General features: G+C 42.9%; 1 protein-coding gene across 1 annotated transcript in view; it reads right to left on the bottom strand.

Moving 5' to 3' along the window:
- Positions 1-22,827, bottom strand: part of sorcs3a (sortilin related VPS10 domain containing receptor 3a) — a 277,073-nt gene extending 254,246 nt beyond the window's left edge. Inside the window, exon 1 of the mRNA XM_084004962.1 lies at positions 22,124-22,827. Within this exon, the coding sequence (XP_083861088.1) occupies positions 22,124-22,789 (666 nt within the window). The 5' untranslated portion in view covers positions 22,790-22,827. The remainder of the gene's footprint in view (positions 1-22,123) is intronic.
- Between the last annotated feature and the right edge of the window lie 1,316 nt (positions 22,828-24,143).

The following is a 24,143-nucleotide window of genomic DNA, read 5'->3' as shown; positions in this document are numbered from 1 at the left end:
TCCACCCACACTGCATGTCACTCTCGGTAACACAGAAACTGTGAGCATGCTATCTGCGCCGACCACACATACATACATGTGCACGCACACCTACACAGCCTCACAGGAAACGTTGCACACGTGTTACAGTGGGATGGAATAAAACTTCACTTCTAACGAGTCGATTATGGGATCAATATACTGTGGCTAAGAACAGTTATCAGGTATTCCGAACGTTCCCTCTGCACTTATTGCAGAGAGCTTCCAGTCACGCTCCTGCAGTAATTATCTATAATCTCGTCTCCATATTGCATCTAAGGTTGGAATATTAGTGGAAGCTTGGCATGTTGGCACGCTCTTTGTCTGCCTCCTGATGGAACACTTTCCACTTGGATGAATTACCCACTCCATGATGACTCGATGCAGCAGAGCAAAAAATGATGCTCCCCGGGAATCCCGTGTATTCAGATTCTTTCAAATGGATTCCTTAGGTCTCCCGCCTGCTGCAGGCCGAGGTGACGGCGGGGGAAATGGCTGCTCTGGATCAAAGCTCTTGCATATCCAGCTGATAAAAAAATATAAATGGCATCTGGATGCTTTTCTATTTCAGGTTATTACCATCATGAGAAAGAAAGAAATTACAAATTAATTGCCCCGAGAAATAAACTGCTTTTAAACAGTTTTAATTCAACAATTTCAATTTAGATTATTTTCAAATGCCCATGCACAAGCAGGTTGCAATGCTTGTGTTGCGTGATGACGCTCCCCTCTGTGTGTCATTGAGTGGTTTGACCCGTCACCTGTGTGCTCGCCTGTATCAACACATTGTGGGTGCCCGTCACTCTGCGCGCAAGTGACGGGGAGGTGACTGCACTTCCTCTGACCTTTGAACTGCCTCAAGTTGCAGCAGTGACTCAAGCATGTCATGGTTGGCATGGTGATGATGACAGGAGTCATATCACAGGGATATAAACTAAATGCAAGTCCAGTTGTGAAATGGCCTCACTCCTAAATATTCCACAGTCAACTGTCAGTGGGATTATAACAAAGTGGAAGAGATTGGGAACGACAGCAACTCAGCTAAGAAGTGGTAGACCACGTAAAATGACGGAGCGGGATCAGCGGATGCTGAGGTACATAGTGCACAGAGGTCACCAACTTTCTGCAGAGTCAATCGCTACAGACCTCCAAACTTCAGGTGGCCTTCAAATTAGCTCAATAACAGTGTAGAGAGCTTCATGGAAGGGGTTTCCATGGTGATCAGCTGCATCCAAGCCATACATCAGCAAGTGCAGTGTAAAGTGTCGGATGCAGTGGTGTAAAGCACGCCGGCACTGGACTCTAGAGCAGTGGAGACGTTCTCTGGAGGGACCAATCACGCTTCTCCATCTGGCAATCTGATGGACGAGTCTGGGTTTGGCGGTTGCCAGGACAACGGTACTTGTCTGACTGCATTGTGCCACATGTAAAGTTGGAGTGGAGGGGGATTATGGTGTGGGGTTGTTTTTCAGGAGTTGGGCTTGGCCCCTTAGTTCCAGTAAAAGGAATACCAAGAGATGTTGGACAATACCATGCTCCCACCTTTGTGGAACAGTTTGGGGATGGCCCCTTCCTGTTCCAACATGACTGTGCACCAGTGCACAAAGCAAGGTCCATAAAGACATGGAGGAGAGAGTTTGGTGTGGATGAACTTGACTGGCCTGCACAGAGTCCTGACCTCAACCCAATAGAACACCTTTGGGATGAATTAGAGTGGAGACTGAGAGCAAGGCCTTCCCGTCCAACATCAGTGCATGATCTCACAAATACACTTCTGGAAGAATGGTCAAAAAGTCCCATAAACACAGTCCCATAAACACACTCCTAAACCTTGTGGAAAGCCTTCCCGGAAGAGTTGAAGCTGTTATAGTTGCAAAGCGTGGACTGACGTCATATTAAACCCTATGGATTAAGAATGGGATGTCACTTAAATTCATATGCGAGTCAAGACAGGTGAGTGAATACCTTTGGCAATATAGTGGATGTCTGAAGGCTGCTCCCACGTCTCTATTGACGTTCTACCCACAGGAGAATACAACATGGCGGACAGGATGCAAAATATGACTATATTGTCCTGCTATGAAGAGGGCGGAAATGATTGCTTACCAAAACATAAGTAACTTGATTACTACAAATAATTGATGCAACATTTAACCTCTCCACCCACACTAACTGCAGGCTGTGCTGAAACACTAAATGAGAGTGAAATGTAAATAAAATGTTGAAATAGTAGGAGTGCTAGTTAGCTGTTAGCAGCTCATGGTTAACGCAGGTTCTATGGAGTTACGTTATGATGTTTTCAAGCTCCCTTAAGTGGAAACAAGACCAGGTGAAACCTAATATATTGACTGTGTGGTCAATGTGCTTATTTGCAGATCACATGACATGGTTAAGCTACATTCGAGTAAAACGTAACAAATGCAGAAAAAACTTTTTTTCATTATATCTTAAGATGTTTGAATTGAAAGATCTTATAATGAAGCAAATTACGCACAAATAGTATGGTAGTGTCATTACATGGTAGCGCATTCATTAGTCAGTAGTTTACAGTTTATATAAAGTGAAAGTTATGAACCCATAAAGTTGAAAGCATATCCTGTTTTTCTGGTACCCAACAGTACCTTTTTTCTGTACTTTTCTTTAAAAATAAGTTTAAACTTCTCAACTTCAACCTTTTGTTTTATTCCAATCATTTTGCAAAACACCACACGAAATAAAATCCATCTCTCTGTCGACTCAAAGCGCTGTGTTAGCACCGCTGTGTTAGCACCGCTGTGAGTCATACTGTGAAATTTCCCTGTTAATAGTCGCAATTCACAAAAACTGGTTTCATTTTAAGGTGTCATACTAATAAAGCTCACACAATGTTGTTGGTGTCTAACAGTGGCTGAATGTTGGCTAATGCTAGGGAAAATGCTAAGCCAACCAAGACCGTTACCACAGTAAACAGCCCAGTTATCTCCAACAACAACATATCTATCCCGTTAGCATGTTGATGAAGGTCGCGATGCTTCACCAAGAGTTTTGCTATTGGATTAGAGTGGGATTGTTTAGATAATGGCTGCAGGCATGCTCACGTTAGCTGTAGCTGCTGTGTTAATAATAGCTGACTTACTTACTTAGCCACAGAGCGACCTATAGGCCTCTACCGTCCAGCCAATCACTATTGTGTCAAGATGTGTTCAAAGGTAAGCTTTTAAAATGTTTTTATGAAGTAGCAAACAATATTAAAGATGTAATTATGAGCTGTTTAAATTACACTCTAAGCAGCTTCTAATTTAAATAATTATAACTATTCATTTGAATTAAGTAGACGACAATAACAAAGTAAAAGTATCACATTTCTTATTTTTGATGGTTTACACTGACTGTTGAAATTATTATTGGCAATACTTCTAGGACGGTGATGAACCAAGTTAGTCTGGAGCCTTGAAAGGCAGCATGTTAATTGGCAATTAAATGTACAAAATGGTTTAGTTTTGAAAGACAATATTAGTGAATGAAATTCATGCAATACAGATTTTTCTATAAATAATATTTTTTTCTTTAGTCAAATGTCCTCTTCTGCATATTACTATTGCTCCGTAATGAGGCAAAATATTTTTTCTTTTACCCAATTAATCAATGAATCAATGGAATAATTGGTAGAATACTTGAGGACTCAAATAATGGGACAGCAGCAGCCCCTAGCTATGATGCATTTTACAAGATGACTTTTTATACAAAAATCCAGCACATATAGAGACAACTAATCATTCTGCACACTGTCAGCTATCTGTATGATGAACTCATTGCTGTAATGAAACAATGGAATCGTTGTGCATTTCAATGTCAACTGCAACCTTCGACACATCATCCCTTCTCTCTGTCTCCTTTCCTCTCGTGTGACAGGAAGTAAAGCAGGGAAATCTTAAAATAAAACAGCCCACAGATCAGCCTCGACATCTGGGGCTCCACTAGCCTTGGACCGACTCCCAGCAAAACTTTCCTCCTGTGAGACTGCTGCATATAGTCACCTTCACCGCCTAATAAAATATAACAACATTGTATATATTAAGTCTACTAATCAGATTTTCTCCACCTCTTCTTCTGGTGGACAGGAATATCTTCAGCAAATTATATGACAGTTAGCCAGTTAGATTATAAGGTATAACAAAAAATGACAACTTTATCCACTGGGAAGCATGAATGAAAGTTAATGGCAATCTGCCAGTTATATTTCCGGTGTGTAAATGTTTTGCTGATGGTGGCACCGGAGGGAAAGTCCAGGTGATGTGAAAATCATTAGAAATCCTTCTCTGGGGTGACGTTTTCTCACTCCCAACTTGTCAAATACAGACGCTTAGTAAGTGACTCTATGCTTCAATCTACAGCTCTCTAGTGTCAGTTTCTGGATGTGTGGGAGAAGCTGTGTTAGTTTCCACTCATTATGGTTGTGTTTAGTGAAAACATAATGGTTGGGCTTAAAATGGTACTCAACAAAAGTACTTGGTTATGTGTAAGTTACAAACTCCTTTGGTTGTAGCAGGACACTAACATGAGGTGGAAGCCCTATGTTTTTGGACCTGTTCACCACCCAGACCTTCAGATGTGGACATGGATGTTTGAAACAAGTTTTTGATAAGTCTTGGTCAAACATAATACATGACAAAATACAAATACATTTTGGTTGGTATGACTTGGTATGATTTTCAAGAAAAGATCATGGTTTTGGTGACAATAGTTTGTTATGAAATAGGTACGTTTGTTTTATAACTGTTGTAAGTTAATAACATAAATAATGTAAAAATATAAGTCAGCGCTGATTTTTGGTTTCACACAAGACATGAACAGCAATCTCCTGGCTGAAATGCCTGTGTTTGTTTTGAACCATTGGTCTGAGCATCTGATACTGAAGGGTGCTCAGACCTGAACATTTCACAGTCATGACCAGCTGGGCGAAATGGAAAAATCTCTTCCAAGGAACAATGAATTAAATGAGATGCACAACGCTGCTGAGCTTTGTCTCCCTAAACTACCTCTCCCGTTGATGGCAAAAAACTAAAGCTCCTTAAATGCATAGATGGGCTGCAGAAAGTGAGAAATCTTTTACAGGCCGGATTATCTCTCTTGTAGCAGCCTGCTCAACAGTGCTTCTCTATCTGGTAAACCATGTAGCTCTAAATTCAATTAGGGCCGCATAAACATTTTCATGTGTGGCAAGTGAGCTGTGAAAGGGCAGCAGGCTGCAGCTGGGTGAGACGAGTGGGGCCTGATCTACTTCTAGAGCAGATTAGAGATGTGCTGTAATATTTAGCGAGCGCCCGGACTAGCATCTTTTGCTCGGTGCATGTCGCTCATTTCTGTTCATCCACCTGACTCTGGAGCCTCCTGTTAGCACACACAGACAGAGACGGAGACCATATGTTTTCATTTTAATCATGATCACATTCTTTTTATCTGCCAAATAGCAAAACATTCGATCTGCAGAATGTGTCCAGTAGCATCCATCCGGTGACACTCTCCACACATTCATCATTTAGTATCCACGTGCAGCAAGGCTGTACAGGCCACAATGTGGCTAAAGCTCTACAGCAAGGCTAATGAATAATCAGTGGTCTCTCGCTCTACTTCTCCCGCCGTCCCCCTGTCCTGCAGCTCACATTACACTTTTTGCACATTATTCTTCAGGCTACACACTCCCTCTAGTGATGGACAGAGGCACTGCCTAAGTAGCAGCCGGCAGGCAGACAGGCAAGCAGGCGGCAAATGTGGGACCACAGGAATGACAGGAAGAGTTGCTCCAGGCCGGATGGTGTGCCGGAGCCGCTGGTGGAAAAAACACAGCGGCAGACTGGGAGTGTTTTTTTGACGAGGACACGCAAAACAAGTCGCTTGTGCATTAAAATGACCGACTGAGTGCAAGTATTACGCTGTGATGCAGGAAACGTGCTAAGAGGTACAAAAGAAATGAACCAAAAGCCCACAGGAGAAGGCAGAGGACAAACACACACACACACACACACCAGTACACTTGATTAAACGGCTCTCGCTGTGAAAAAAAGCATGTTCATTTGTATTTAAGTGCTGCAATGTGATAATTACCTGGGCTGGGTTTTGCTTCAGAGCTGCGTGCTACTCTGTGGGTTCCCAACCAGGCCTAGTTTTTCCCCGCCCCCCCCCCCCTCTCATCCATCACACTGGTCTGGATGATGTAGTGATGCCTTCACTGGTGGCCCTACCTCGGAGAATCTTAATAATCATACACAGCCGCCACTTTCCTATTTGCATTCCCAGCACTCGGTGGCCGATATCATCTCTGAATGATAAACGCCGAGAGCAAGAAAACAACCAGGTCAGTTGCTTTAAACGCCCGTTGGTTATTATATCAGATTGTGAGTGTTAAGAGCAGGGAAGAAATTGACGAATGCATAGCTATGACCAATGATGTATAATAATTCATAATTCAACTTATAAACTAAAGTTGCTACAAATTATTGCTTCAAGTTGTGTCATCTCATTAAGTCTTTACACTGTTCTGTTTGGAATCACACTGGAGGGATATCTATCCCCTTCAACATAATTGATACCGTCTGGGCAGACCACACTGTGAAAATGGGCCATTATTCATAATTCATAACATTTTATATAACTGACTTACTTTTAAAAAAGACAATTACATATTAATTTGGGCATTGTTGTATTGAAGGTCCAGATATGATGAACTGTGTATTTTGTCTGAGACACGTTATGTCATCAGATTACTAGATTACCCCTGTGTGTGTGAATGTGTGTGTGTGTGTGTGTGTGTGTGTGTGTGTGTGTGTGTGTGTGTGTGTGTGTGTGTGTGTGTTCGTTCAGTGGATGCATGTGTTTCCAGAATGGCATTTTCTAGGTTTTGTGTATTTTTTAAATTTTTTATTCTATCATGATTGTGAAAAGGTCAAGCCTAAGCTAATGCTCCCACCACCATATTGTGACAGCTCTGGGATAATGTGTGCTATTTACTAAGGTCTTTAGCATACGGCTATCACTAAGATGCTGTGTGAGTCAATGGGAGCCATTTGTGCCTTGTGGGGTTGAGGGTTGAGCCTGCGTGTTGCCAAAGTTATGCATCCAGTGAACACATTAATTACATTTCAAGAGCCATCGTTGGCATGACATTGCACGTGTGTCGCCAAAGCACAAATATGATTGTGAAAGACATTAGCATTTAGTTGATGTTGTGTTTCTAGCACGGACTGTATATAAGAAGTGGACGTAGTCATTTTGGCCATCCCCTTCTTTTTGCAACCAGTGAAGGAAGTGACCATATTTGGACTGTGGAAGAGCGACGGGTGGATCTGACTAACACAAGCAGCAGAGCAGCAACCTTACTGGATCTGGATCCATCTGGATTCTGGTGTGAAGCTGTTAACAAAGTTAGCTTCCGAATTCAAGGTCAACTTTACAGCTAAGTATTGAAGTCATCTTAGTAGCTAACTGCATTGGTAGCGTTTAAGTCAGTAAAATCAAGTGAGAATTAGGGTAATTTCCTTATCGACTGTCGGAATTCAAGTCTAATTGACTTTTAGTTGTTTGGATTTTTATAAATAGATCTGTAGCTGGGTATCAGGTGATCTCCTCCCAGTGTCCCCGGAGGCAGCCTGCTGCATAGTATCTTCATCGTGAAGGTTTGCGTGTGATGATGTAGCACGTGGCAACAAAATGACTTGCTTAGCGTTAGGGCCCCTGACCAAGCGTTGGTATCTGACGCCCTGAGAGTGAGACCAGAGTGCTGGCTCAATAGCTTAACAAAAGTCTTCAGAAAAGCTGCCTGGTTTCCTAAAACAGCATCAACCTATGTTTGCTCTGGATTTATAGCAAATCAGTTTCAAACGTGGAAGTCCACGTTGGGCGGAGGTCTGGCTGGTGGATGGCTAAAAGAACACAGGACTTCCACCGGGATGCTGATGTTAGTGTCCCATTAGAACCAAGTCGTTTTGTTGCCTAAACCTAACAATGTAGTTTTGCAGCCTTTAAGTTTTGTTTGTTAACCAAGCGTTTCAAACTGCAAACGTAATTGACAATACATAATGTAATTCTGTACAGAGTTGATAGGCTAGAAATCCCACCCACTACATTAGGGGCATATAAACTGATGTAGTATAAAGACTTCAATTAAGTCCACACAAGGAGGGAAGGGAGGACTTCCATCCGAGGGATTGCTGTAGCCTCCCGTGTGAAAAGAAAACTAATCGTTGACATTTTGTAACTATTGACACAAATGCGATTCACGTGTCTGATTCATTAATCTCATGCTAACCACGTCAGTCAGTCGTCAGTCGAGAAAAAGAGCATGCTGATGTCGACTTCACTGACTAAACCTTACTTCCTGTGAAGCCATATATGCAAACGCCGTCACTGACACGTACAAGTTATATTGGAACTTGGAGCATCATAGTTTAAAGCCTTGCAGCTCTGACCAGGCTGTCAGGTTGGCTGTCACATTATAGTCATTTGATGAATTTTTAAAGTCAAAATACTGATGAATGCGTTTTAAAAGTCTCCTTAAACCACAAGAAGATCCAGTAGACAAAAAGTCAGACTGTGGCTGGTCTGGTACCTGCCTTATTTCTCTGTAGCCTGAAGGCATGACACACCAGGAATGATACTGAGCACCATTGATTGTAAAGGCCCACTATCAGTCTCTCTATGACAGGACTGGGGCAGCGCTGCCTTCACCAAGAATTATTGGGATTTAGAAGGTACTCCGGGGCCTGAGATAACCTTATAGTAGGACGCTCCAACTTCTGGATCACTAAATGCCTTTTTGATCAACAAATGACACAGAAATGTGAGTGATTATTCAAGACGCTTCATTGCAATCACAGATCAAGTGTTACATTAAAAGAAGAACAAGCCCTCGTTGATGCTGCCTTTTATGTGCTGCTCTCAGCACGCCGAGCCACACTGCAGAAAATCACTGTGCTGTTGACGCAGGCAAAAAGGGGCTTGCAAGCTGGAGCGCGTAAAAAGTGTCAGGCTCAGGGTATTTATTTAGTCACACACCTGTTACCACTCATTACTCACCATCACGGCTCGTATTCAACCACAAACTTACACGCCCTGAATAAAAACATGGGGACAAACAGAAGAAGCTGGGAAAAAACGAGCGACAGGGGTCGAATGGGGGCCGCCGGTGGGTGACTTTGTTACAGCGGCGAAGAAAAGACAGATTATTTAACTGCTGAGGTTAATGTAAAGTAGAGGAGACATCAGTGCTTCCTTTTTTCATTATGGCTCTGCTGTTTATCATGATACATCTATTTGCAGCAGGTTTTTGCTCCAGTGTTATTTCCCAACTTTTATTTTGTCGACTGCAAACCAATGACCCACTGAGGGAAAATATTAAAGAGGGAACTTTTTGAGCAGATGAGAAATCTTAATTAACCATGCTTCATTATCGCCGCCAGGCCAGGGTGTGGGGAGATCATGCGTGTGCGTCTTTCTGTCCATCCATAGCTAATCTCACATACTATTGGATCAGCCAGATATTTGTATTTTTTTGTAAAAGAAAAAAAAGTAATTTTCCGGCAGCTGAGGTGCCCAAGAATGAAAATGTTAAATACCGCTAACCCAATGGCTTACTTCTTAATGTTTAATTAAGAAGATGTGATATTCACACACACACACACACACACACACACACACATATATATATATATACAGTATATATATATATATATATATATATATATATATATATATATATATATATATATAAAATGACCTATAAATATGGTCTTCTTACAAATACATGCTAAAGATTGCAGACGTGTATGTATTATAACAAATACAGAAATCCTAATGATTTTCTCAGATGCATGACGTGCACACGTTGATCACCATGAGTGTGACGCGACAGCAGTGTCGTTTCCAGAACTGCAGTCAGACTTTGCAGCAGCAAAGATTTGCAATCTCCTCCATTCGTCTCTATACTGCTGACAACAGACAGATGCTGGCGAGCAACCGAAAGCAACGCACTCATTCATCTGCATTAGCTAAGCAAACTTGATTACAGGTGGCAAAGGTTTGTTTTCAAATCCTGGTGCCAACTGTCAACAATCGGCTGAAACAATATTTTTAATACCATTTGGCAGATATTTTGCCTACAACCAGAAAAATAATGAATACAAAATGTAATGCAATCAGCAGCAATGGTGATGTCATAATAATAAACTACGAAAAAACTAATATTTGTATTGCGTTAAGTATCAGACACACGTCTCTTTTTATTGAAAAACGTTCACATAATCTTAAAGAAGATGATCATTGTCTCCCTGTATTAAAAAAGTGGGTGGGCTGACGCAGACAAAGAAGTCGGCTATTTCCTGCTGCTGTACAGAATAATTACAGAAAAACTGTGAACTCTACCAAAATAATAGTGATTACAATAATCTTTACAACTTGCACTTAACCACTGCATTTACAGGAATATTTTCAATCCATTTTTAAAAATCGAATTCATGCAATGTCAGTCTCTTACCTTGTCCTTTCCTCATCAAACACAAAAATGGGTTAAATGCTAATTGAATACCAGAATGAAAGTAGCAATGGATAGCACCACTCAGCCAGGCATGCCAAAATACACATTTCTAAACTTTAATATTTAATAGGTAATAATCCAAAAATGCAAGAATTTGACTGAGAAAATGGCCACATTGAGGAGAGACATCTGATTTCCTGCAGGGGGGGGGGGGGGGGGGGGGGGGTCACCTGCGCCTGTCACTCCTCTTTCACTGGCATCTCTGTAAATCTGCGAGCAGGAAGGAGGTCACTCCCGGGCCAGTTAGAGATGGACAGCAGACGGTTGGACGGGGAGACGTTTCTTGCGTGGCCTTGACACCGTGTCGCCTCGTTGAACAAGCATTTCGGATTTTATTGCTGTTTGCGCTCGACACAGGACTCGTGTTACAGTGCCTTACTTGCATTTAGATATTATAGGTATTTTTATCTGGTCTATTCAGCTCTGAATTATAATAATAATAATTCAGCAGAGGCCCGGAAATAGAGACCCGCTCCCCCAGAAAACTGCACCGTGATCAAAGTCTCAAAGAGGAACACAGAAATGTGTGTAAGTGAGGAGGTGGTTACACACATTTCTACAGTGTGGAAGTTAAATACCACAGGCTGGCAGCGCGAGTGTCACCTCGGAGGTCCATTGTAGCTACGGCGATGATGAGCAATACCTTTTACCTCTTTGTCTCACGTTGCACGGTATTTCCCCTCCGCGGGATTATGTGAGAACACTGTACTTTCTGTTTCTGCGGAGGCTCCACCCTAGCAAGAAAACACCGATACAGGACCATTAATAATTCATCCATATCCATGACCACTCACACGCTCCTACGTGAGGAGGGCTTATATTAGTATCGCGCCCGTCAAGCAATTCAAACAACTTCTTTACGACATCATTAAAATTTTAGACGGGGCTCAGCGTGGAGTAAATAGGAGACAATTACTGTCTTTGATAGAAATACAATGCGATTCTCATTCAATGGAGCCGAGTGCAAACTGTGGAGGGAGGGAAAATGACTTCTTACCTTGTGTGTGTGCGTGTATATACTGTGTGTGTGTGTATATGTAAATGTATACAGTATACTGTATATATATATATATATATATATATAGTGGAAGGATGATTTATTGAAAGGGCACTTTTCAGGCTGAGTTCCACAGCAGATGCTATGGACAGTCAGGAGTTTCAGTCACGTACGGCACCGGAGTGTTTTGTGCAGCTTGAGAAGGGTACTAAGAGGAAATAGAAATCCAGAAATCATGAGCATCTATCTCCCGCCGCCATCGATGAAAGATGCTCGTACAATCCTCTTTGGTAATGGAGGGATGTTTAAGCAGGTTATTACCATTACATTCCAAATAGAAATAAAGCAGCAGACCTGATTGTAAAGTTAATGCGGCGTGGACACGTTTTATAGCCACTTTCAATCTCTCATAGATAAACCGGTAGATCACTTTAATTAGACAATGTGTTAATTGAGTGCAGGTCCCAGGGGTGTTATGTGTCAACATTAGTCTCCATCAGTGACAACCTCCTCCAGGCATGACACCATTCACTCCCACCGAGAGTGAGACGTGATACTGAGAATGATGTAGGCCGTGCGTGTGTGTGTGCTTGTGTGCATGCGCGGTGACTGTGTGTCTGCCTGTTTGCATGCGAACAAGTGTGTCTCTAGGTGCGTGCGATTTTTGTGACCTAATATTAGACGTCTCAATGCGGGGGGGGGGTTCTGCGGATCGCTTCACTGGGGTCTGACATATGTGCTCATCGCCTATACCGCACTGGCCGGCGTGTCTCTGGGAAATGGTCAACTGAACATCAACAATACAAGGTATTGCACTTCCAAAAGAAAACCCCAAAACAACATGTGGATAAGGTCAGAATACACTGTGGCTATGGAACTCGGAAGTCTCAAACCAAAAGCTACGTTTTCCTTAAATAAGGCTGCTCTCCTAGAAACGGTACATTACTGCATCGTGGAGTACACCATAACCGTGTGATGCTATTTCATGTCATCATTATCCCAACCAAAAAAATTATCCAAATATGCCGAAAATAAAGCATTTTTTTACGTTCCATCTTCTTTTTAGTGAACATCCTTTTTAAAGAAAAACAATCAAATCAACATTAATATTATTATCGTAAATCATAACAAAAAAATGCATTTTTGTATCCTGTGTTAAATCCGGCTCTATATTTAACTAATCTACCATGATAGTACAATTACCCCTATAATGGGAATTCGCTATGATCAAGTATTGTGAGATTAAATTCTTTATTGTCCCATCCCTATTATATTTCAGGGGACATATTTTTTGTTGTGGATTATGTTTGAAACTTTTTTTTTTTAGTTCGGAGCAAATAAGTCCATGAAGTCCAGGTAGGGAGGAGGTCTGGGTTGTGGACTTTCACCAGGAGACTGATTTTAATGTCCTGTTAGAACCAAGTAGCTTTTTTGCCTGAACATAACCAAGTACTTTTGTGTTTTTGTTTTGTTTTGTTCATTAATCACACGTATCAAACTGTTGACAACTGTTTGGTCTGGAAAAAAATACCCTCGAAACATGATTGAAACTGCAGTTAAGTTGTATGGGAACGTTTTGTCGGAGACAGGATTGATCCATAGGTGTACAAACAACATATCAAAATCATACAGCAAGAGGAAGAGAGCGAGAGGATAATATGTGGCCACGTTAGATGGACCCCCCCCCCCCATTCTCAGATGGGAAAAAGTCAGATGGGAAAAAGGCATTAATAGAATAGAAATGAAGCTAAATTAAATTTGACACTGGGGTGTTCCAATGTAATTAAAACACATACCTCTCTCCGCCTCACACTCCCAGATAATGTCAGCACCCTTGCACTGGCGAACGGGATCAGTGGCCAAGCGTATGATTATACTGAGCTCTCTGAAGTCATAGCGAGGTGGCTCCTATCAGCGCCTCAGCCACCGTAGCAATCAAACAGGGAACATAATGAGGCCATTAGGTTTGGCGAACGCAGCCTTAAAGCCTCTTGTCCGACCGGCTGGGTTCCCACAACGCACATGCTCGGAGCTTCAAAGCTTTTAGCGGCTTGATGTGATCCAAGATCTGCCTTACGCGGCAGCAGCAGGTGCAATGCATCCTGATTGGATGGCTTCTTGAATGGCTTTCTTAATGTAGCGCCATTGCTGTACCCGAGCGCTAAGGAGAGTTTTAACATTATGTGACACGTTTAAATGCATCCTGTGACCTTTTTTAACAGTTCTCAAATGCAATCTCAAATTGTGCTGACCCAGTTAACTTCAGGTAAAAAAGGGAAAGAGCTGGATTCTTGTGAATGCAGCCACAAGTGCCAATCTGACATTATTTTATTTTTATTTTGCTGTTTACAAATCATGTGGTTAGCTGCACTGCTTCCCACCACAAACCTCACTGCAAATGTTGACTTTGTTCTCTGAAAGGCACGCTTCCACGTTAAGGTATCCAGAAACTATGTGACTCATCCTAAACATGGAATATGAAAGCTCAGATATGACAATGTGAGCATAAAGGGACAAATAATTATTTCAAAAAAGTAGCCTGAATGAAATGAGGTCAAGAGCGAGCAGGAACAAATTTGTAGATACTAATTTGAGGAGGGAGGAGAGGTTGAGTGTTCATGAAAAAAAGGCTCACTGGAAGAGTTACATTATTTATTCTCATTTTTACCCCTCCCCCCCTTTTTTTTCTCTTGCTCCAGAGCAGAGGGCCACCAGGGTAGCAGCGAAGAAGAAAAAGAAACAACTTTATAATGTATTACCATCAGTAATTTAGGCAGAGGCTTGAGATGGGTTGATGGAAAGTGAGGCCTGAGAAGGAACAAGGCCTGGCCTTACATCCTAAATCATGTCCCCTGGCTGCAGAGACCATGTTGGAGATGCTGCACAAGGCTCAGTCCGTGTTGGCGGGTCTCTAGGCTCTCTTGACACTACGGATGGTGCATGCAACGATGGCCGTGGGATTCAAATAGCAGCCAGAAATGTATACACTCCTGATTCGAAACACATCCGGCACAAAAATGGAGAGCTGCATGTTGTCTCCTGCTTTAAATGACTTCTGCATGTCTGGGGCATTTTTAACTACAACCGTATTATAGAGTCTGCATGAGTTCCTCTGATCCTCAAACGCCCATTGCTCTATTGATGACTGACCAGATAAGACTGACCTGTCCCTGCGTGAGTACTCATGAATAGAAAAGCCCACTCAAGTCCAGCACATACACACTCTATCAATTCCCTTCAACCCCCACACCCGCCGCCAACTTTTGAAGGACTTCAAAGAGAATGCCATGTGCCACAGTACAACAGATTGTACATAAGATATGGATGTAGTCAACATGATGCCACCAATTGGTTTGTGGACAACAGTCTTGAACCCTTTGGCTTGACCTTTTGGCTGTCGCCATCTTGGTTTCTGGCTGTCGCTATCTTTGTTTTATGGCCGTCATGATCTTTGGATTTCTGCCATTTAAATAATTTTTTTCTGGGGGGTTTTATCTTGGTTATTGGCCATTGCTATCTTTTTGGTTTTTGGCCATGATTTGATTTGCTTTTTCAATTCTTTTGATCTTGGTTTTTGGCTGTCGCCATATTTCTTTTTGGAACCTGAAGCGAGAGTGTAAGTACAACCAAATGCAGAAGACGTTTTTTGCAGTGACAGAAATGTTACAACTAACTCTCATGAAGTGAATCTATCTGTATGCATTCATGTCCCATTCATGCTTGTTCCTAAAATGGACCGTCATTGTGTAGGTTTAAGGCCCTTCGGCATTGCCTTCAATTCAGCCTGCACAGTACATCAAAAAAACATCAAGGAGAGAGTGTGTGACGCTGACCAGCTGAAATGCTGACGCCCCGTCCTGAACTACTGACAAACTGCTGAGATTTATGGTCACGGTTTTCTCGAAGAAACGTAATTCATTGTAGACGCTGTTAGGAAAAAATCTCAAGGTTCCCTTAGAAGAGATGAATGTTTAAAGATCACACTAAAAGAGGCACTGCATGTGCTATCCATTTTGCATTCACACTGTCACTCACAAAACCATTATGCTCGTGACTGCAGAGGGCGGGTTTACACAGCCTCAAAGGTACTTCAGGAAAGAACTTGTCACTTTGCTGTTAGGATGCTTCATCGGAATTATGCCCATAACTATAATATATGACGGTAAGTTTCAACATTCTCGGGTAAAATCTTAGCTCAAGGCTTTGAACCAACGTGCACCCGAGGCAGAGACATGAAGACACAGCAAGAAAGTGAGGCAGGGTAGCGGGGGCCGCTAGAGACAGCTAGTGGGACAGGTACAGAGAGACAGGGAGAGTGCATTAGCCTTGTGTACCCTTCCCCCCCCCCCCCCCCCCTTCCCCAGAGAACCCACAGCAGCGTCAAGGCCTCCCAGAGGTAGTCACAGTACAAGACACGGTAGACCAATCTGACTGACATCAGACTGAGAGAAAGTCTCCGGTCCAGAGAGGTTATGGACGTATGGCTGAGATTAATTTACCTTTATTTTCCAGGCATTTAGCCCTGAAGAATGGATGGTCAGGAATTCCTTTTCTACTGAAAAGAAATGTGAACAAAACCAACCTAGTTTTGACCCAGCACCACTTTGGTCACTCTTTGGTTCCGGCAAGTAATACGACTTGGCTAAGGAAAGAGTCCAGGTTGTCACTAGGGTTGGGTATCGTTTGAATTTGAACGATTCTGATTCCGATTCCTTGTTTCGATTCCGATTATTTTAAGAGGCAGGGTAAAAAAAGTTTAGGATATTTTAAATGAGCTAGCTAACCAACGGTCTTTCTGAATGAAAGTCTTTCTCACAGGGCTGTTTTCAAGTACAATATAAATATCAAATCTATGAACGTGAATATAAATATTATAAATGATGAATACATTTTCCCAGGGGTACACTTTCCTCAAGAGAGCTTTATTTTTTAAAACCTCATGAAAACACATTTACACATGAGTGTATGATGCTGCAGGTACTTTAACATGTTACCGTGCTCCCACTGATGGGCTAACCTGGTATAGAATAGCAAATAAACAATAAGAAACAACTTGTAAAACTTTCCTTTGGTTGCACCGACATCTTCCCCTTTGCTGCTATGATGAACGGAGTAGGCTCAGCACATCGTGGAGTCGTGGAGTCACCAGCCTGGCTAACGTTAGCAATCTCAGGTCGTAAATTGTCTGAAAAAAATACATGGGCTTATTTGTTAGATGCCTCAAGACATATTATTTATTGTTTAACTTTCCGTGTTCGGACTGCAGTGCAGTCACTGTGTTGCCACGCTGGAGGTCGGAGCCAGAGCCAGAGGAAGAAGCAGCGGAGGACGGTTGGCGCAGCGCTTCAAAGAGGCACACATTTATTTCTACTCCGTGAACTCGGAGGAGGTGCTTTTTCATGTTCGTTGTGCACCCTCCCATGCACAAAATAATCTTGTCGCAAGTGTTGCATTTTGCCAAGATTTCGTTGTTTTTAGAAAAGTGAAGGCACACTTTGGACCGCTGACGCATGCTATCCATGCTCGACTCGCTCGGTTATGCAAACCCTTGCAGTGGACGCTTCTTTGACGGTGTTCAGCACCTTCTTCTTCTCTGTTCGGCGGACTGGCAGTAATACAAACCGCAGAAACAAACTAGCATTTAGGAACCCGAAAAAATAATTGAAATTCAAACATCTTCGTAACGGTTCCCGTACCTGACGTTAAGAACTGGTTCCTATTTGGAACCGGATCTCGGTGCCCAACCCTAGTTGTCACACAGTTTCAAGCGATTCTGATAACATGCATTATGTCGATGACACTGGGACACTAGCTGGCGAAAAGCGACGCGCTAATGTATGGTGCACCGTTTGAGCTGAGCTCCAATCAGACACCGTTTCTATTCATGACTGCTGTTTGCTTTGAAACAAGGAACTGAATAGTGAAGAAAACACCTCTTCATTTCACTAGAAAAGCCTAAAGAAGGTGTCAGCTGTCTGCAGAGGAAGTTCACTACTTGCTGTTTTTGGATATATAGTACACCAATTGCCAAAAGTATTTGCTCACCTGCCTTGACTCACATATGAACATAAGTGACATCCCATTCTTAATCCATAGGGTTTAATATGACGTCAGTCCACCCTTTGCAGCTATAACAGCTTCAACTCTTCTAGAAGGCTTTCCACAAGGTTTAGGAGTGTGTTTATGGGACTTTTTGACCATTCTTCCAGAAGCGTATTTGTGAGGTCACACACTGATGTTGGATGGGAAGGCCTGGCTCTCACTCTCCACTCTAATTCATCCCAAAGGTGTTCGATCGGGTTGAGGTCAGGACTCTGTGCAGGCCAGTCAAGTTCATCCACACCAAACTCTCTCATCCATGTCTTTATGGACCTTGCTTTGTGCACTGGTGCACAGTCATGTTGGAACAGGAAGGGGACATCCCCAAACTGTTCCACAAAGTTGGGAGCATTGCACTTGCTGATGTATGGCTTTGATGCAGCTGATCGCCATGGAAACCCATCCCATGAAGCTCTCTACACTGTTCTTGAGCTAATCTGAAGGCCACCTGAAGTTTGGAGGTCTGTAGAGATTGACTCTGCAAAAAGTTGGTGACCTCTGTCCACTATGGTCCTCAGCATTCGCTGACCCCGCTCCGTCATTTTACGTGGTCTACCACTTCTTGGCTGAGTTGCTGTCGTTCCCAATCGCTTCCACTTTGTTACAATCCCACTGACAGTTGACTGTGGAATATTTAGGAGTGAGGACATTTCATGACTGGACTTGTTGCACAGGTGGCATCCTATCACAGTACCACACTGGAATTCACTGAGCTCCTGAGAGCGACCCATTCTTTCACAAATGTTTGTAGAAACAGTCTGCATGCCTAGGTGTTTGCTTTTATACACCTGTGGCCATGGAAGTGATTGAACACCTGATTTAGATTATTTGGATGGGTGAGTGAATACATTTGGCAATACAGTGTATGTCATTACCAATAAATATTGCAGTTTGACCAATCCAAGTTTGACCTAACATGTCACTTATTTTTCAATTCTTCAACATGGTGTTTGGTGAATTCCGTCATGCGGTCCATTCAGGTAGTGCTGCGAAAAATGTCACAATAGAACACACATTTTTATATTAATATGTATATTCAAATGTATTTTAATTTTTTATCAATTTATCGTACAGTAAAAGGACATGACCTTGTCCTACAATGTACAATAATAATTGTATATTTCCCCTCCTTTTCTCGATATATATGTTGCCTCTGGGATCCATTTTTAGAAAGTACAACATCTCTTTTCATTGTTTTGCCGATGATGTACAAATCTATTTACCCCTAAAGATAAATGGGCGAGCCTCTGTTCAGGCTCTACTAGACACTAGCCATAAAGATATCCAAACTTGGATGGAAGTTAATTTTCTGTCTTTGAACAAAAACAAAATTGAAATCATTTTATTTGGTCAACAAAATCTGCTTGATGGATGTGATGCGCCATTGGCTCCCTTAAGTTTTACTGTCATCCTTTTGCAAGGAACCTTGGTGTCATTTTAGAAAGTGACTTTAGGTTTGACAAGCAGATATCCTCGATAGCCAAGACAAGCTTCTTCCAACTAAGGCTGTTGGCAAAAGCAAAGGTTTATCTCCCAAGAAATATAATTGAGAGATTAATTCACACCTTTATTACATCTCGTTTAGATTGTTGTAATTCCTTGTTTGTTGGCCTTGACCACTGCGCCACTTGCAGGTTGTTCAAAATGCGGCTGCCCGCCTGCTGACTGGAAAGAAAGAACGCGAGCACATTACTCCTGTCCTTGCATCTTTGCACTGGCTGCCTATTAATTTTAGGATTCAGTTTAAAATGTTATTAATTGCTTTTAAATGTATGAATGGTCTAGCACCACCTTATTTATCTGAGCTTTTACAGTTGCACACCAGCACTAGGGCACTTAGGTCATCTAACCAGCTGCTCCTGGCAGTACCCAGGTCCAGACTCTCCACTCGTGGAGATAGAGCCTTCTCAGTCGCGGCTCCTAAGCTGTGGAACAGCTTACCTCTCCATGTTAGAGCTGCACAGTCTGTTGAACATTTTAAAACACTCCTAAAAACGTATCTTTTCTCCTTGGTGTTCACTCCCAGCTAAGCAAGCAATCTTGTCTCTCTCTCTTTCTTTCCCTCTCTCTTCTTTTTAATCAAAATTTGTTTTAAATTGACTACTATCCCTTGCGTTGTTTTAATTGTTTGTTGTAAGTATTGTGATTAACTTTGTTGTGCTTTTGCAATTGTACAGCACTTAGGTCGACTGAGGTTGTTCTAAATGTGCTTTATAAATAAATTGTGACTTGACTTGACTTATTATGCTATTATATTATAATTGAATAAGTGGCATAAAATGGTTTGAAAATGACTATCACAGATCACAATTAATTCTGGCTAAAATAAATCATTCAACATTTTTTTTTTGTGGCAGACCTAACTCTAATTTTTGTACAACCAAGCATCTTAACATCCTTCCTTTTGGAAAACCTAACCATACCTTGTTTGTAAGTTTTGGCCTTTATAATGGTGAGGAGACAAACAGGGAACACGTGCCGCCACTGGAAAAGAACCAAGAGGCATTTTTATCTCAGTCACACGACCAACAGGACGACTCGGTGGTTGGAAGGGTTGAACCAAACAACTGACGTTGTCATATTCCTGGTGAGGACAGTCAGATGAAAAACGAAGGGCTAGTGCCATCCAAGCAGCTAGTCGTCCTCCGAGCCGGCCGCTCACTCTGAACTGCAGCAGTAGTTAAATAGGAGTAGGAGGGCTTCAAGCTCACTCTCCCTGCACTCCATACATCACCAGGATGAGCACCGACGGCCAAACGAGGATTAAGTAGCAGATCCCCTCTCTCTTGAGGGTGTTTTCAAGGCCCCGGCCCAACTTCCCACGAAACAAGTGGGGACTTTGAAATAGGGGCCTCATTCTTCAAGATAATTATCAAAGATTTAAAGCTGAGGGGGCAGCAGCACAAAATAACCTCCTCACCCTCTCCATCCAGCGCACACACTCATGCGGTCACACATACACAAATGTTCCCTCGCAAGCGCCTCAGTCTTCACTGCGGGATAAAAAAACAAGTTCATGCACCGTGTCATAATCAGCTCAGACAAGACTGAATATGTGGTGCTTTTTTTCAGATGGAATAAAGCAAGAGGAGCAGCCACAACAACAAATTAAGCTTGTGAAACCACAAAGAAGAAGAGCCCATCGGCTGCCTGTGAGCTTGCATGGTTGTGTAAATGACTTTGATTCAATTGTGTCTCATTATTCTCTTCCTATGAGGGCCCTCTTGTGTAAGAGGGGCCGTATTTTCATCCGTTTCATTTGCACAACGGGCCGGAACGTGGTCAGTGTCATATTAGAGAGCAGTACATGCCACTATTTACTGCTGCAGTGAGGATTCTCACATGTTGCAGCAGCAGGTTGCCCTGTCTTTGACCTGAACCTGTTATATTGTGACACAAAATGTCCTTTCTGTACACAAAGTGCAAGGGAACCTATTATTGTTCTTCAATTGGGCATCTAGTATCCTCTGAATGTTTTGGAATGTAGTTCTTTAAAAATTTAGTAAATTAATCTTCTTAAATTGTTTTAACTGATAAAATGAAATAACAAAGAAATCTCGATTTCTTGCAGCATTGAAGTCCCGAGTCCCGGTCATTTCGCACCATTGTTTTTAAGGAGGCATCATGTCCTGTTTAAGATTCTGTTCTGCATACATGCAGGGATGACAGCATATACAGTATACGTGTATGTGTGTATGTATGTATATGATATGTGTGTGTGTGTGTGTGTGTGTGTGTGTGTGTGTGTGTGTGTGTGTCTCCAGTCAATAAAGCGGATTTTTCTTTTTAGATATTCATCTCAGATTCAGGGAAGCATAAACTGTCACACGGACGGACAAGAAATGGATAATCTAAAGAATTTAGGGGTTTATTGGAGATAATAAAAATTAACAATAATTTGTGACTCCCTCCTTCCCCAATCAATTAGTTTGGATGAAAAACCCTCGCATCATTAGGGCGGGATGAATCATGCAGCAGCACATCGCCAATTCGGTGCAGAAATATCATAAATATTTTCCCCACTACGCTACAAATCACTACAAACTGAATATTATACTCGAAAACACACTGACTTCCGGACCACGCACGGGGAGAGACACGTGTAGGATATTGTGATAAAAAAGAGCGAAGAGGAAGGTCACGACTGAGAGGGGCTCCGGGCGTAATTGCTGCGAGAGAGTCAAAGGTCGCGACCGAATGCGATCACAGTCGCTGCACAAGCCTGGCACAGAAGGGACGGCGTGCGTCGGTGCGCATCTGTAGCTTCCAGTGCACCTGTTAACGCTGAACCACAACTCGGCGGCACGAGAGACTCTCCGCTCTGCGCGTCACGGAGTTTGTGGACCCAGCTGTTCTAAATGCCCCATTCTTCATGTGGAATCGTGGAAAGATTATACAGATTATATGCAGAGAGGATCGGGAGAGAAAACCTGGTTACTCACGCTGCTGTTGTGCCCTGACCAGTACACCACCGCGTGGTTATGCGCAGAGTCCCCCGTCAGGGAGAAAGTGCTGCTGGTGAGCTTGGGCTCATCCTGCCGGTTATTCCCTCTCGCTTCGTCCCCGTTCCATCTGAACTCGGACCTGCCCTGCTTGTGTCCGTCAAACAACGAGCCCCGATCCTCCGGCGCGCCCGCGTCCACGCCGCTCCGGCCGTTCCGCCCGCTCACGCCGAACTCGGCAAACTCAGGACCGCTTCTCCGCGTTCTCCGGAGCGCAGCGTCCTCACTCTTCTTCTCGCCGCCGCGGTGACTTTCTTCACTGGACCCCGACGCGTCCTCTCTATTTGCATCCAAACTGACACGCTGAGGGAACCGGGGGACATCCTCGGCAGAAACGTCGGTCTCACGGTCGCCGTCCACTCCAGCATAATGGTCGGTAAGCCCGAGTTCCCGAAACTCTACTCGGATGTTTTTTCGGGCGCCCGGTCCCACTGTCGGGTCAGTGCTCGTCCCCAGCTGTAATTCCTCCAGGTGAAGTTGAACTGGCGACGTGCAAGATGCGCAAGTTATCTCCGCCTTGACATGTTGCAGGGTCTGAGCGGCGATCATCACCCAGATACCCAGAGATAAGTGCAAGCCTGGGCACAAGCCAGCCCAAGTCTCCATCGCTGACAGCGATTTTGGGGGGAGTGAAGGACCGTTGGAGACCTTAGCCGACACCTTAACTCCCTTCTCTCAGGTCGATACAGAATATCTGACGCCTCGATTGTCCTTCTGGTTGTTTGGGGGGAGGGGGGGAGGGAGAAAAGTGCTCTTCAGCGAAACTGTTCACGTCCAAGGATCTTTGGTCGGGAAAGCCAACGCACAGGAGGGAGGAGCTGTATCGCAGCCAGCTGCCGAGTGTGCGCCCGGAAGAGACAGTTAGAGGGAGGGAGAGAGAGAGAGAGAGAGAGAGAGAGAGGGGGGGGGGGGGGGGGGGGGGAGAGGGGCGAGAGAGAAGGAGAGAGGTGGGGGGAGCTGTCCGTGGTGCTGAGTTTTCCTCCATGCTTGAGGTAGTTTAGATCTCCATCATTGCAGTAATCGTACCCTGATCTAAAACAAATAATAAACGTATAGGCTACATATAACCTACATACAGCCCTTTTCTTTTTTTGTGCCTTTATTTATTTATCTTAATATTTATCGTTTCTGTGCCTTTTTTGTGTTTATTCCTAGATTATTGCTCTTTATTGTGACGCACTTTGGTGCGGCTAAGCTGTCTGTAAATGCGCTATATAAATAAATTGACATTGACATACAAATATTCTTGCAATGTGATTTTTTTCTCTGCAGTTCTCTGATATAAGCAGGCGGTAACCTCCTGTCCTGAAAAGTAAAGCCAATGCTGATGCGCCATAAACTTGCATTTTCTTGGCCATCAGGGGGCGTTGTAAAAAGAAGTCTGATTGCATATGACAAAATGGTCCTACTTCTCTCTTGATGTATTATCTCAGTAAACATTGTGAACATGAGTTTATGGTCTCAATCTGTAGTTTCAAGTCTTCTTCAAACTTAGCTGTAAAGCTAAGTTTGAAGAAGATCCAGATCCAGTAAGGGTGCTGCTCTGCTGAATTCAAATGTAGACAAATCATACGATCGGCCGTTAAATCTTGTGTTTTTGGAGAATTGAATCAGACTTGGGGTTTGTTGGTTTTCTCGAAACCATGCCAACATGTTTCCTATACACTTCATTTTTTGTTTTGTATTTGCATAATGTTGCTCAGTAAGCCCTCAAAAAACAAAAAAAAAAAGACTTATTTAAAATTCAACATGAACATAAGGAAATCATGTTCCCTCAGAGCTCAGAGCCAAGTGGCTTTGAACTTGCACCCTCTCTACTGGCCTTCAGGGGGCGACTACTGGTGGCAAAAAGAAGTCTGATTGTATAGACGTCTATGAGAAAATGACCCTACTTCTCCCTGGATTTATTATCTCATAAACATTGTAAACTTTATCTCAAGCTCTACTTTACTCAAGTGTC

Source organism: Eutrigla gurnardus (assembly GCF_963514095.1).
Source record: "Eutrigla gurnardus genome assembly, chromosome: 3".
Lineage (NCBI taxonomy): Eukaryota > Metazoa > Chordata > Actinopteri > Perciformes > Triglidae > Eutrigla > Eutrigla gurnardus.
This window is presented reverse-complemented; position numbering and strand designations above follow the sequence as displayed.